Below are 15,529 nucleotides of genomic sequence, written 5' to 3' on the forward strand. Positions count from 1 at the left end.
GGGAATTCGGACACAACCTGTGTTCTGTAGGTAAAGGGTAACCAAACAGGGAAGCTGGAGGCTGACTCCGCCCATAGCTGAAATGTGAAAATCCAGTCAGAGGGGTGGAGAACAGGACTGTTATCATTACTGGAGCTGCAGATCATGAGGTTGGACTTCTGAAATGACGTGAGACTTAAATGGTTTGATGAATCCCAAAATTAAACTGTAATACCTCGATTCAACCTGTAGGGGGGAGCAGACAGATGGTTTTTGACTATATTTTCAAGAATTAAATGAGATGTTTTTAATTTGTCAAAAATGTGGCAAAGACCAACAGACAGCATTTTTACAGCCCCATTATAGAGGTCAACAAACAAAAAAGGTAGATTTAGGGCTTGGTTACCCTTTTATATATTTTTACATGAAAGTGGTTGAAAAAAGAAGTTGCTTTCTTTGAGTCCTTAAATGAAAAGAACTTTAGGAAACTAAAACGGAAATGGTAATGAGTCCCTCAAGGATGTTGAAGAGTGACTTTAGGATTTGCAGATGCCTTTTATTGTATCTGACTGCTGTTCAACACACCATAAGAACTGTACAGAAACAGAGAAGACCTCACTGGTTTCCAGGGAAATGACAGATTTTCCTCCATCACTGAAACTGTGGAACACTTTGAGCTGCTGTGTCCTGTGGCTGGAAACTGCCTTCTCATGTGCTCTGCAGCTCCCCCTCCCTGCCAGTAGAGGCGCTCCGCTGTGATCATCATGAGCTGACAGCAGAACGCGTCAACACCAACAGTCAGCTCTATCCGCTCTGCACCAGTCTCTCCTGACATCCCAAGTCCCCGGAGCACCATGGCTCAGGCGTCCTCTTCAGTGTGTGTCTGTGCCTGCATGTGAGTGTCCTGGGCTGGCTGTGGGCTAGGACCACTGGCAGGAGCAGTCGGTGGGCTCCTGAATGGTGTAGGTGACCCAGGTGGCGTTGCTGCTGCAGTAGAGCTGCACGGAGCGCCGCTGCAGCCCCGTCTCCCTGCAGCACTTGCAGAAGCGGGCATATGTGTTGATGTTATAGTTGTATATGCTCGCAGACGGACACTTTCCATCGCACGACACAATGTTCACCTGAAGGACAAAGGAGGTCAGTAAAGACATCAGCCTTCAGAACAAGAGCTCGTTAAACAACAGCCTCATAGTGTGAAAATCCTGGATCAAAGCAAACACAGGGTTGACTCTTTGTATAAGAGGAAACCAGAAGTCATCATGCAGTAGACTTTAAAAATGACTTTAAGCGTTTCTGCGGTCAGTCATCTGAGTTTCACTAATATTGGAATTTTTATTTTCAGAATTTTTCTTTTTAAATTCCTAATCCTAGTTGAGCACAGTTTCTTTTTACTTCTTTTTGACTTTACTGCTTACCTACTTTTTGACTTACAGTGATCTAAAAACCTTTTATCTTTCTTTAATCAGAGAAGCACAATGGAGAGGTCAAAACCCCAAATTTAGGGGTCAAAGACCCACTATAGAAGGTTCAAAACCCCACAATATAGGGGTCAAAACCCCAAATTTAGGGGTCAAAGACCCAGAATTTAGGGGTCAAAGACTTACAATTTAGGGGTCAAAAACCTGCAATGGAGATGTAAAAGACTTACACTTTTGGGGGTCTAAGATCCACAACGTAAGGGTCAAAGACTTACAATTTGGGGGTCAAAGATCTACCATGAAGGAATCAAAGGAGGGGTCGGTAATAGAGGGGTCACAGACACAAAGGAGAGGTCAAAGACCCACAGTGGAGGGTTCAAAGAGCCACAGCTTAGGGGTCAAAGACCGCCATGTGGCTTTCAGTCACCCAGACCTTTGATCTGGGAGAAATCCCAAAAAGTAGACTCTTAGATTTGAAAATGGATTGTCTGAATCTTTGCAAGTCTCACCTTCTACAGAGCAGAACATCATCTATACGTTTTGGGGAAATGTCTGCACTGGGTATAAGGTCAATGACAGTGTCAGGACGTTTCTGAAGGTCTGGAATTGCTCCAAAAACTTCAGTGGGTAAACTCAAACCTTCTGGTCTGCAGATGAAACTAAAGCTCTACCATCAGGAAAAAAAGCCATATTTTAACCTGAAGAACCGTAGTGTCCTGTGGATCCAGACTCATTTCAAATGGACAAGATGTGAATGATCTACATGTGAAGTTCTTGTTGGTAAACTCACGTGGGATCCCAACTATTTGAGCTACAGATCCTTTAGTGAGAGTTAGCTGTGGTTGAGGGTCTTGCTCAAGGGTGCTTCAATGGCAATAATACTGCAGGCTAAAGTGAGTTTTTTTTTAATGTTTCATTCGACTGGCTTAAATAGTTTTACAAGCAAAGCTCTTTGAAAGACAAAGAAAAAAGACACAATTTACAGGTCTGTTGCTGCGACAGTCGTTTTTCCTGATCGTCATCCTCACCGTCACCTTCTGACAAGACTTTCCGTCCTCTTTGCCTGTTCAGAGACAAGCAAAAACAGAAACATAGTAAACCATTGGAATGTCCTTGATGTCAAACATCCTAAACCCAGTCACCAGGCACGCAGATCCAGATAATAACAAAGACAGAAACACTAGCAGGAAAAGCAGATCGGAGGCTTTAGAGTTCAGGGCAGAATCAAGTGTGGACTCATGGAAACAGACAAATTACACATAATAAACTATTAAAACTGCTGTCACGAAAAAATCATCAAGCATTCATGTCAAGTAGAAAAAAAGAACATTGGATAAGAAATTAAAGAAAACCATGAAAGCATGTGAAGAGATTCTTAAATTCAATGGATTCATCTTTTGAACGTCATGAAGCCTTCAGCTTTTTAAGTCCTCTGTGTATTTTTACTTCTTATTTTTGCACAATCAGAGAAAATAAGACTAAAATTTAGATCTGATGATTCAAATGTTAATACACATATAGTTTGACCCAGTGATGGGATGCTGACAGTAAGATAAACTTGAGCTTTTCCACATGCTTAAATGTGATCTAGATTTGTTCTGTACTGTTTCACCTTTCTCTTTAAAGTAGTTCAGTTCATGAAGGTTCAGTTTTCTCCTGCCTTCATTACTCTGCAGTTTCCCCCTCTAGGAGCTTTTCACGACATTTTCCTGCTCACCAAGTCCTTTTGACCAGCGACTGTTCCATCCTGACTGTCTGATGACTTTAAGCACAGATCCATATCTGCTAGAATCAAAGAACCATTTGGGTTTGGATTTTCTTGACTTGCCAGGATTGAATGACCTGTTCATGGGTCGACAGTTTGTCCTATAAAGACCTTGTGTGGTGTTATTTATTAGTCAAAACTTCACTCAGAATTACATTTCCACGTATATCAAACATTCCTCGAAGATGTCTTATTTCTGCATTTCTGCGGGGAGTTTTGACTGATAAATAACGGCATAACCTTGAACCTAACAGGACCAAGAGGTTTCTTCTGGGTTTGTCTTTTTTGGCAGATTCCACTCATGCTGCACATGTTTTCTTCATGCACCTCCCTGTCCTGAAGGAGATAATGCAGCTTAAAAAGTACCAACCTGAGCAACAGTTTCAGTTTCAGTGGCATCACTTTGTCCACTTTACATGAAGCTGCTTTGGTTTAGTTTCTCTCGTTTGTTTTTTACTTTTCACAGTAAAACATGTGATATGATCATATCAGTAAATAGTTTGATAAGTTTACCCCACTGTTGTTTTTCCACAACAGAACAATCCAACATTATTAGAACGTTCTACCACACTGTATGGTCACATGAATTTGATAAATTCAAAGGGTTTCCTTTCCACACATTGGACTGGAATGATGGTTGATCAGTTTTGGCTGGATCACATGTGTGTTGTCCGCTGTGATGAACATTAATAGTTTTTATGCAAAACAAAAAAAAACAACCATGTCTCAAATGTTTTCATATATACATGGATATATATACAGGGTTCACACCGCACGCGGAAGCACAGCGAAGACAAGTGTGCGTGGAATCCGCTTCACCTCAAGTTCATGCCAGACGCACATTATTTTGTGGCAATCAACAGACGCTTCTGCTCTGCTGTGGTTATCGACAGTTTCTACAATTAATGTTGTCATTGTTTAAACACACAATATTTTTAACATACTGTAACTTTTGAACCGTTAACACGACCAATGTAATTCCAGAAGATTCTAATGAGCCTCTTTTCTCCTTTAGAATCTACTGGAATTACACTGATCGTGTTATCCGTTCGAAAGTTACAGCAAATCAAAGAGCATAAACACTGGAGCTCCAGGGTTAAATTGTTAATGAGTCCTCACTCCAGATGCCATCCATAGAGATTTTTACCTTAAAGTGAGAAGAACTGATGTTTGTTTTCTAGTCACAAAAAATATTAACATTTTTTAGATAAAAGTGTTTATTTTAAACTAGTGAGATGGAAACAAGTATTAACGACTATTATGAGTAGGGCTGTGGATCGTTACTTAGGTGGTGATCCGATTCGATTCACGAATCAAGCTCAATGATTCATGTATTGAACCATGATTCTTACTTTTTAATGTAATATTTGTTGATACGTGTATGTCTTTTAACTAGTAGTACACTAGTTTCACTTTCAGCTTATCCCTTTCGGGGTCTCCACAGCATAACAGCACCCACTGTTTCCCATCAGTGATTTGTCAGAGTTTTTACGCTGGATGCCCTTCCTGACACAACCCTGTACTTGAGGGGCACAGGGACCCAGTTAGGCAGCAGCGTCAAGGGTCTTGATTAAGGACCCAATCTGGGTGGGTATCAGTGGACAACCCTGGGAATCGAACCCAGGGCTCCTGAGTGTCAGCCCTTCACCTAGCCCACTGAGCCACCCACTCGCTGTGTAAGTCTTTTAACTGGATGTATGAAAACTGAAATTGTTTGTATTAAATGTCCACAATATATCCCTTTATTTAGAACAGGAGATCAGAATCAACAAAAATGATTAAAAAAAAACAAAGAATGGTGTTTGTTGTTTAATTTTTTTTTTTTCCGTCAACCTTCTGGTTGAGTTCAGCAGTAACATAAACAACATAAAAAGCATAAAATCTGTGGGGTTTTTTTTATCATTTAACTCCAAAACCTGAAAATATTTCCATCCTTAAAGTTCTTCAACATTTTATGTTCTAAGCATTACAGTTTGGTGCAGAGCTCATATGAAAAAAGTTTTTTTTTTTCACAGCAGAATCAGATGATTCACGTTGATTGTTGTGCAGCGTATCAGCGCGAGGCTGTGTTTCTCCGCTTCTAGATCAGGTGGAGTTACGTTAATTGCGTCTGTTGAAGACATCAATAAAAGAATGTAAACACTAGAGCTAAAGCTCCGGTGTTAATGCTAATTCATTTTTTCAGAAGTTATGTCTGTGAACTTCAGTCTCAAGTTTTGAACAGAAAAGAAACTCTCGCTAGTTTTACTTTGAATACCACAAGCTTCAATTTATTACCTTCAGGTGCTCTTTCGGCTTCGTTTTAGTTCGTAAGCTTGAAATAAAACATTAATCTACATTTCAGAACAAAATACATCGTCCCAATAATATTTTACTACGCTATACTATATTTATAAAGATCTCGAATCAGTGATCTTGGACGTCAAGAATATATTTATACTCAAAATTGCGGGAGCAGATTGTGAATATCCAAGCCCCCGGATATTTGCTACAGCTCTAATTATGAGGCCCCCCTCAATTTTAAACATTGAACTATAAGAGAACTGGACTGAGTGACCCCTCTATGGTGGCCCTGAAGTGTAAATCACGTCAACAAATCGCTCAACGCAAAAACATTTCAAAGATCATGACGACAACTAAAATAGCAAAACAGTTAAAAAAAACAGCATTACATTTAAGAAAACTTTTCAGAAACAAAAATAAATAAATAAATGAAAAAAATGTTCAGAAAACAAAATGAAATGTAAAAAAAACATTGAGAAATAAGACAAGGTGGGAGATCACTGGTTGGATGATGATGTTTGTCCATCATTTTAACCAGAACTCATTTGACATGAAGCAATACTAGAAATCATGATCCAGTCCTGATTTTATGGGATAATCCTTTAGTTGAGTAGCTGTGGTGTGTCCCCCCCCCTGGAGTTTCAGTCTGAGGCGCTGTAGCATGCAGGTCCACTACAGAAGCTGAATGAGAAGAACCCAACACCATCATCTACGGACGCATGCACACATCTAAGCCCGACTACCGGGCCACTACCAACAGTACATTGTTGGTGATCAACAATGCACTGCCCAGACAGTGCTAATGAGGAGGGAGTTTGTATGTCACACACAAGTGTGTGATACACAGGGAGGGGCGGGGCCAAACGTCTTCCTTGTCCTCTCAAGTCTGACATCACTTTGTGGCCAATGATCATGTCACATGATACCGCGAGCTCTTTTGGTTTAACATCTCCAGTCAGAAGAATGCCAGATCTGCAACAGACCTGATGGTTTCATTCGATTCATTTCTGCAGAATTTGATGCATTCAGGCTCAAAATGAGACAGTAGTTGAGAGGATTGTGGTGCAGAGCAGTGTCAGGAGTCAGACTTTGGAATTCACATGTTTGTCTTCTTGTTCTTTAGTGGAGGGAGTACATTGTTGAATATCAACAATGGCACTGGTAAGCCTTGTCGCCATTGTACCTCTTTCACAGTTTGTGTTTACTGTGGGGGTCACTGTGCTAACAGGGAAGGGGAACAGGTGGACTCCAGTACCTGGTGGGATTGGTACATCACAGTAAGCTGCAGCACATAAACCACAAACCCACGTTCATGTCTCCAGTTGCTTTGCAGTGAAATGTTTTTCTATTTTTGTGAATGGATTCAATTAAATGCAAAGTGTGTGGAGTCATTTTCCTTCCTGAAGTATTTTGCTGTTGTAAAATGATGTTCACTCATGTAAATAAGTTCTGCATCTGCAATAATGTGTGTGAAGTCACAGGTGCAAAACCAATTCGTCCTCAATGTTAAAAAATACTGTTTTTACAACTGTTGTTGTGATGTAATGTAATGTGTTTACAGGAGGACAAATTGGTCCAGAAATTATGCTGCGCTTACTAATGTTTTTACAGATGCACAATTTTATTGTATTGACACATCTGAAGTCTAACCAGCAGACGACAGCAAACTGCAGCTGGGATGTGGCATGTAGCCGTTTCTGGGCTTGGACTGAAACACACGAACTGAAGGGCTAACATGTGGGAAGCATTTTGACAGTTTCAGCAGCAGCCTACAGCTCTACATTAACTACATAAACTGCTGCTACTCCCAGGATCAGATACTCACATGTCTTGCAGCATCCGTCCATGTAATTTACCACGGTTCCACCAATCTGAGAGGAGGACAGAGTAAAACATTTAACACATTCAATTGACATCACATATTTGTTTGTTTTCAACCAGTGAACAAAGGACTTTGAATCCTGGGTAAGGGGGTGGTTACAGCATCACGTTTGCTTTGCATGACGGCATGTATTCTTGGACAATCTCCTCAGTTTGCTGTGAAAGCGGGTTTACCCTCAACAGGTTCCCAGTCTGCTGCAGGGCCACACTTATACACACACCTAATGCCGGGTTCACACCGCACAAGGAAGTGTCGCAAAGCAACATCACACTACAGCAACACTACATTGATGTGTGTTTTCAGTCATGAGACTCCTCCAGTTCGTCACAAAAACTCAGACAACTTAAGATGCTAGTATGGAACTTTTGCTTCTGATGGTGCTGCAGGAATTTCCCAGGAGGGGAGCGCAGTTGGAGAGTATACCTGCAAGTCCGTGACGCACACACACAGTCACGCACACACCCCGTCACGCACACACACAGTCACGCACACACCCCGTCACGCACACACACAGTCACGCACACACACAGTCACGCACACACGCTCACAGCGAGCCTGCATTGAGAAATGGCATCAGCTGACTCTGAAGCAGCTCGAAAATATCTTGATAGTCGTGGAGATTATCATCCAGAGCAGGTTTTTATTATGGATGACATCGGGAAAGTTTGGATAGAGATGCTCTTTCACACTAAACTGATGAAGGAGGAAACACGGAGTGACAGTCCTCAAGAAACGTTTGCAGTCTATTGTTCTGGATTATAAAAAACTCTTTATGTTGAGCAATACTCCAAAGACTTTAATAAATCTTTACAAAGCATGATCAGAAATGTTTTTTGTGAGTATGGGCTGCTAACAGACATTCTTCGGCTGCGGGGGGTGAGGGGTGAGACTGGGGGTTCTGACGCGGATCGCTCGCGGCTCACGCAAAAAAGGACCGCGGCACTTTGGGTCTGGTCTGAACTACACCATAGGTTAACAAGGGCGCCGAATGAAAGCGCCCTCCATTCCACGCCTCCGCATGTGGTGTGAACCCGGCGTAAGGGCAGTTTAGAGACACTAGTGAACCTATGAATCATGGTTTTAGAATGTGGGTGGAAACCGGATAAAACCAAGACATGCATGGAGAGAACATGTAAACTCCTCATAGAAAGAACTAACTAGATCTTTCTAAGTTGAGAGTACTAACCACTACACTAATTCATATTTTAAACTAATGCTGCTATTCCTTAAATATCATTTTGACAAAGAAAGAAGTCCGTCTTTCATGAGGGAGTACACTGCCCCTGGGTCCTGGCTTTGGTTTGAGACATGTCTAAGTCCAGGTCAGTCATACGTGTGACATCTCTGCTGCTGCAGTCTCACCTTCATGCACTCCGTCTCATTAAAGGGGGGGCAGCTGAAGGCATAGGTGATGAGCGTTGGTCCAAACAGAGTGTCGCTGCAGTCGAACTTCATGCAGTTTGAAGCCCAGGATCGTCCTGGCTGAAAACATGGACAGTGTTAGCCACTTCAGATCCGTCACACAGCTGATCCACATTCACCTGGATCCCCTTCAAGCGCATCTAAACATGTAAATCACATCCGTCAAAGTCAAGGCCCGGGGGCCAGATCCGGCCCTCCAGAGACCAGATCATTTAATTTTATTGTTAATGATTGCCCGATGTTATCTTGCACTTATTTAAAACTTGTATACTTTTGACAAAATATATTTTTATGGAGAGTAAGTATTGAAAGTTATTTAAGGTTTAAGTTGATTTATTCTGGAATAATATTTATGCCTTTTTATTATTCATAATTATGTTAAAAAGTTACAGTTTTAAAGGTTAAAAAATTCACATTCTGTTAGCTCTTTGGACAATTTATGGCATTTACTAGGATTATTTTCTCTATTTTGGAGGTAAGCTAATATTTTAGCTACATGCTAGCTGTTTGGGCAAACCGAAGGTTTTTTTTTGTGCTTTTTTAGCCTAATTTGGTGTTTAGCTAATATTTTAGCTGGCTATCAACTTCAGTGTTTTCAGCAATTAAATTCAGCCTCTTCAGCGGCTAAATTCAGCTTCCAGCATTCTAATGTTAAAAAGTTACAGTTTTAAAGTTTTAAAAATATATTTTTAGTGTTCAGTAAATGTTTATCCTGTTCGCAACCTAAGGTGTGTTTTGTATTTTGGCCCCTTGTGTGATTAAGTTTGACACTCCTGATTAAGATGATTTGATTATGTTAGAGCCAGACAAAAAAAGCAAGAAGCATCTCACTGTGCTTTATGAGGGTATAACAAAGGCTCATTCAAACAAAGACTGTTATTCTTCTTACCTTGTAGAGACTTGTGGTTCCATTTTCATGTTGGTAGAGACAGGAAATATTCTTGCAGACCCCACAGCAAGTGGACTGGTCTTTGGGAGGCACATAGATCTGATTCTGGGACACGCAGGATTAAACAAGTTCAAACATGTGTGTTTCAATGTACACGTGTTCAAACACACATAGACAGCATGTCTTTGAAACAGAAACATTTTGGACCTCACTGCAGAACTGCCTCTGTGGTTTGACTTGTGGTCACTTTGTGTTATCATTGCTATGTTCATGTTATCATCAGCTGAGCAACACAAGCTTGTTAGGAGGGTCATAATGTCAGTTGGCTTTTGTGAAAAAAACTCAAGGCAAGAAGAAAATAAGATCTATTTATTTACTGCATCGCTAGAGTAAAACACAACAGATAGTATTTTTTCTTAATGGTATTAGTGTCTACTGCTCTGTTACACTGAGTACATTTTGTACTGATGTATACTAAGGTGTAGTATTGTGTACAGGTATGTAAATTTACAAGTGAATACTAGTGTGTGCTAGTGTGTATCGCTGTGTACTAGTTTGTGCTGTTGTAGGTTGGTGTATAATTCCATGTATTGTTGTGTACTGGTACAGTGCTACTAAACCAGAAGTCTGGAACCTGCAGCTCCAGATCCACATGTGTCTCTTTTATCTCTCCATGGTGGTTCCTTATCCAAACATAAAATAAATCATGGAGACTGTTGATCCAGAAATGTCGACCGTCAGAGTCAGCAGCTCCTGATAATGTCTGTCTAACCAAAACTACCTAAATAAAACAAATAAACAAAGCCTGTAAACTAAGACTACCAAGATCCAAACTAAAATAACAAAACCCAGCAGTGTAAGACTGCTGAGGACAAAGAGGGGAAAAGAACAAAATATAAAAGTTAAAGAAAAATAAATTTGAAATTTTTTAAAGTAAGGATTACTCAATTAGCATTTATTTAATTTAGATTAGTTGAATGTATAAATTGATGGCTGATGATAAACTATATAGGAATTTACATCCCTGCTGACCTGAAGATGTAGTTTGCTCAATGCTACCTCCAGCTTTTGTCTGTGCCAAAAAAATAGAGATAATTCCTATTTATTATCATTACAAAAAGAAGGTAATGAATGCAAATCCAAATTTCCTAACGACTAAAGTAAGACTGTACGGCTCCTTCTAGGTTTTGATCAGTAGAAAACGAGCCCAAATGGATCTTTCACTGTTAAAGGTTGACGACACCTCCACTATACTGTAGTGTTCTGGTGTGTTCTATTTCAGACTAACATGTACTGGTGTCTTGTGGCACCCTGGTGTGTACAACTACATTATTGTGTTCTGTTGTTGACTGGTGTGTGGTGTTGAGCACTGTTGTGTGGGCACCTGTATGTACTGTTGTGCATTGGTGGGTTTTAATGTTCTTTTGTGCTGGTGTACTTTTAAGTACAATGGTGCTATTTTGTGCAATTTTAGTCTGATATATACTGCTGTGCACTGGTGAACTGTTGTGTACTGGGGGCTAATGTTTTAGACTAGTGTGTGTTGGTGTACTGCAGGGTAGTGTTGTGTGCTGCTGTGTCCTGGTCTTACTGCTTGGCAGTGGGCAGAGCAGTTGACACTGGACGTGCGCAGCAGGTAGAAGCCACTGGTCGGGTCGCGGGCGTGGCTGCACTCCCTGGTGACGCACAGACCTCCGTCTCTGTGCTCCACCAGAGTCTGACCTGGCTGTAGAACACTGCGCTCACCAAACACACAGACTTCCTCGCGCACTGCACACACAAAAACAACACAATTTACCTTCTAAAACACAGATGAGGAGTTTTAGACCAGAGCTCCTCAAGGGCCTCAATCCTACATGTTTTCTAGCTCTCCCTGAACTGCTTGATGCTGACCACCTAAATCTGGTGAATTCAGTCAATCGGGATGTGGAATCACTTGACCTGGTCAAGGAGACTTGGAAAACAGGCGGGGTTGTGGCTCTTGAGGACCAGGGTTGGCCTTGTCTCAAACTGTTGCCCAACCCAAAGCTTCTTCTGTTACAACTTCTTTTCTCAGATTCCAGAGCTTTGCAGAGGCTTAATGCTTAGGGAGGATGGAAAAAAAGAAAAGCCAAAGCCTGTATCTAAATTCCTGGGTTGTGAGTCAAAATAATAAATACAATCAGAAGAACTAATCCCATCAACCTAGTATCATCCCAAAAAGTGCTTGTTCACACCTTTCAGTTTCTTTACTACCATCAGTTCATCTCTTATCTCTGTTCATCTCTTTAAAGCAGGGGTCTCCAAACTACGGCCCGCAGGCCGGGTCCGGCCCGCCTCCTCATTTGAACTGGCCCCCAAACACTATCAGAGATCCATTATTATTTTTTTGTCAATCTGGCCACATGATCGAAACATGATGACTTTTTATTCCACCCTTCTACTGTACCTCAATGTGAACACTCTCAAATCCCCATCAAACAGAAGTGAATACAATCTTCTCTTTCCACATTACAGTTCTCCTGCTCTCAGTGCGATCATGCTGCTGCTTTTTTTTTGTTAAACAGCGCACCCTGTTCTCTTATTAATTTCGTGCATATGTTTATATAGTTATTAAGTTTTAAAAAACAACAAAACGACTTGAATATCATCTTGGGAGATCCAGATTACTGGCAAGATCTCTGTGTGAGGAGCTGCAGAACTCCTCAAAAGAACCATGACAGGAGAGGATTCCATGTTTAGTGGTTTACTTTTTGGAATATTTTAGATTCATTTTCTCTGTGAAGATTAAAGAAAGGCATTGTTAACGTATGATTATGTGTGTCTTTCTGTACAAAGACAGTTGTTTACATTTAGACAAATGTTTAGATTGTTTCACTTTCTCTGTTAGTTTACAAACCGACCCGGTCCCCCATCAGAGAAGAAAACAGTTAGGCGGCCCTCACAAGAAAGTTTGGGGACCCCTGCTTTAAAGGATAACCAAACCCTAAATCCATGTTTTTTGGCTGTTGACCTCTATAAATCGGGCTGTCTGTTGGTCATTGCCATTTTTTTGTTAAATTAAAATAAAATTGTAATAAAGTTTAAAACCATCTGTATGCTGCCCCTTACAGGTTGAAATGAGGTATTACAGTTGAATTTCAAAGCCCATCAGGGGACAAATGCTGCAAATTAGCTCCTGCTACAAGCATGATGATATGGGCATGGACCTCTGCTTTGCTGTATGTCTATGTTTTTATATCCGTCCCTACTAAATAAATACATTCAAATTCAAATTTCGTGATTGGTCAAACCATTTAAGTCCCACAAGCCCCACCCCTCTGACTGGATTTTCAGATTTCAGCTGTGGGCGGAGTCAAACTCCAACTTCCCCGTTTGGTTACCCTTTAAGGCTATCTTTAAAGTTCTGGTGGCTGCAGTTCCACAAAGTTAGAACTTCCTACACAGGAGAACTCACCACATCTATATCTCTTGCAGGAACACAGGTTCTGCGGGTCGAACAAAAAGGCCTGGTCCAGTTGAGCAGTTTCCCCCTGCAGAGCACACAAACAAAGTGCAGAAAAGCAACACTTTTTTTACCTATCAAACTTCAACTTTCCACTCAGATGCAAAGCAAACGACTAGAAATGGACTGAATATTCCTCGTCAGGACGTACCAGGCGACAGTTCGGGAAGGGGATCTTCTCACAGGTACATTCTGAAAACAAAGAGAATCACTTTCCCTTCAGTCTGGGAGTCAGATTCTGGTTTGAATGATTATATGTTGGTGGTATTGAGCGTCCTACCACAAGTTTGGTTTGGACAGCAGCGGTTCGGAGTGGACACGGACACCAGCGACATCCCCAGAGGACAGCTGAGCTGAGGACACCTGTAGGGCTCACACACTGACAACACAAACACAAAACTGTCAGTCTGTGTTACATAAAGACACACTTTTATTGCCGTTATTCTGTGCCAGGAATAAAGTCATGAAAGCGTAGTAGCCATTGACAGACAACCACACACATTCAAACTCACACTTCTGGATAATCTAGAGCAGGTGTCTCCAACCCTTGCTCCTTGTGAGCTCCCGCTCTGTTTGTTTTGCAGCTCACCCTCCTCACCTGGATCAGGTGTGTTATCAGAAACTGGGCTCACTCAAACCAGCTAATCCGACCACTGATCTGCAGTCACCAATTCATCAACGAAGCATGCTTTTGGACTGTGGGTGGAAGGGATAGTGCTCGGCATCACCCAATTGTGTACGGCAGGGGTGTCAAACTGAGTCGCACAAGGGACCAAAATCCAAAACACACCTGAGGTCGCGGGCCGAACAGGACAAACATTTATTAAACACTAAAACTACATTTTTAAAACTTAACCATAGCTTTTTAACATAATTATGAACTTAAATTTAGACAAAACAGCTAGCATGTAGCGGAAAAAATAGCTAAACTTCAAAATACCAAGGTATGAGTGGATAATGATCCTCCAGGTGTGCATAACACAGAAGTAACCATTTGACACAAAACGCGATTAAAAACAACAACGCCCTAAAATGTCTGTAATGAAATAATCGTGATTAACGCGACAATTTGACAGCCCTAAACAAACCATTTAACATGTTTTCTTCTGATAAATTCAAACCCCTATAGACTCCAGACAATGTTTTGATCTTCAATCACCCCCTGATTTTAACCAACTGAAGATATCTGGGATCTACCCAGCCAGCAAGGCCATGTGGGCCCCATATGGTTTAAAGGATAGGCAGAAAATGTGGGCCCACCTGTGTTTGCCCATGTAGCCCATGTGGTCTTTGTTTTATTATTTTCACCAAAATCTTCTTTCCTTATTTTGTTGATCTGAGAAAGTTCTGAGCAAAGACTTTTATTTTGGTAGTTGCCCTACTTCCTGTCTGCTGGTGGCATTCCTTGACAGTGTGGGAACGGCCGAGAGGAAGTAAGCTGCAGGTTTTGGTCTCGCTGTATTAGAGAAAAAAAAGTTTACATGAAGTTTTTAATGTGGAAATGTACTGGTAATCGGTTAAAATGTTCTTTACACAGTTTTTATCCTTGCTACTTTTGTGAAATGTATTTTTAATGTAAATGCATTACTTAGTAGTTTGCTAATGCTAGCAGCAGAGCTCAGGCTAGCATGCGTGGTCTCATGTGACTGCAGTGATTTTTCTTTGCCATCTTTTAGCTTGTGCAATTAAGTGAGACCAGCAGGGATTTTTTGTGGGCTGTTTGTTTTCAGTGGTATGTTAGCATCTATTTTGATTAGAAATATTTTATTATCCTTATTTGTATTTATTATGAGTATATTGTAATGTACAGTTTTGTTATTTACTTCAACGTTTTGTGATTTAAAAAATATAAAAAATGCCATTTGTTGAGGAAAGAAATGTTAAAGGCAGCAAACTATATGATCACGCTGTAAATTTTATCTAATATAATTTTGGAATATGCACAATTGAGTCTTTGTGGGAATGACCGAGAGGAGGTTGTGCAGATAAATGACACCAGCAGTGAAGAGTGTTTCTGTTTTCACAGTAAGCCCTCAGTTTTGGTGGCAATCCCTGTGTGAGACTCAATTCTTAAAAACACAACGCAGATGATTTTGGCCGGTGCTGCCCTGCAGCAAGAGTGCGACCGGCTACACCCACATTGACTTAAGAGGGGACTCAGTGGGTTAGCTTGCTACGCTAGCCAGCCGCCCGGTGAACAGCATAGGGTGCTACCGAGCTTCTATGTGGCAAGTTAGCGAGGTCCACTGTAGCATGCTAGCGAGGTCCGCTGTAGCATGCTAGCGACGTCCACTGTATCATGCTAGTGAGCTCCGCTGTAGCATGTTAGGGAGCTCTTCTGTAGCATGCTATCGATCTCCACTGTAGCATGCTAGCAATCTCTTCTGTAAGCAGTTAGTGAGCTCCG

General features: G+C 41.2%; 1 protein-coding gene across 2 annotated transcripts in view; it reads right to left on the reverse strand.

The window, feature by feature from the left end:
• Positions 1-514: 514 nt before the first annotated feature.
• otog (otogelin) overlaps positions 515-15,529 on the reverse strand; it is a 100,750-nt gene continuing 85,735 nt past the window's right edge. For both annotated transcript variants that reach the window (XM_024263082.2, XM_024263084.1), the window contains 9 exons: positions 13,403-13,501; positions 13,274-13,314; positions 13,075-13,150; positions 11,230-11,408; positions 9,639-9,743; positions 8,690-8,809; positions 7,271-7,316; positions 2,381-2,460; positions 515-1,100 (listed from right to left, as the gene is read on the reverse strand). In XM_024263082.2, the coding sequence (XP_024118850.1) occupies positions 900-1,100; positions 2,381-2,460; positions 7,271-7,316; positions 8,690-8,809; positions 9,639-9,743; positions 11,230-11,408; positions 13,075-13,150; positions 13,274-13,314; positions 13,403-13,501 (947 nt within the window). In that variant the 3' untranslated portion in view covers positions 515-899. The remainder of the gene's footprint in view (positions 1,101-2,380; positions 2,461-7,270; positions 7,317-8,689; positions 8,810-9,638; positions 9,744-11,229; positions 11,409-13,074; positions 13,151-13,273; positions 13,315-13,402; positions 13,502-15,529) is intronic.

This window comes from Oryzias melastigma, unplaced genomic scaffold (genome assembly GCF_002922805.2).
Source record: "Oryzias melastigma strain HK-1 unplaced genomic scaffold, ASM292280v2 sc00236, whole genome shotgun sequence".
Lineage (NCBI taxonomy): Eukaryota > Metazoa > Chordata > Actinopteri > Beloniformes > Adrianichthyidae > Oryzias > Oryzias melastigma.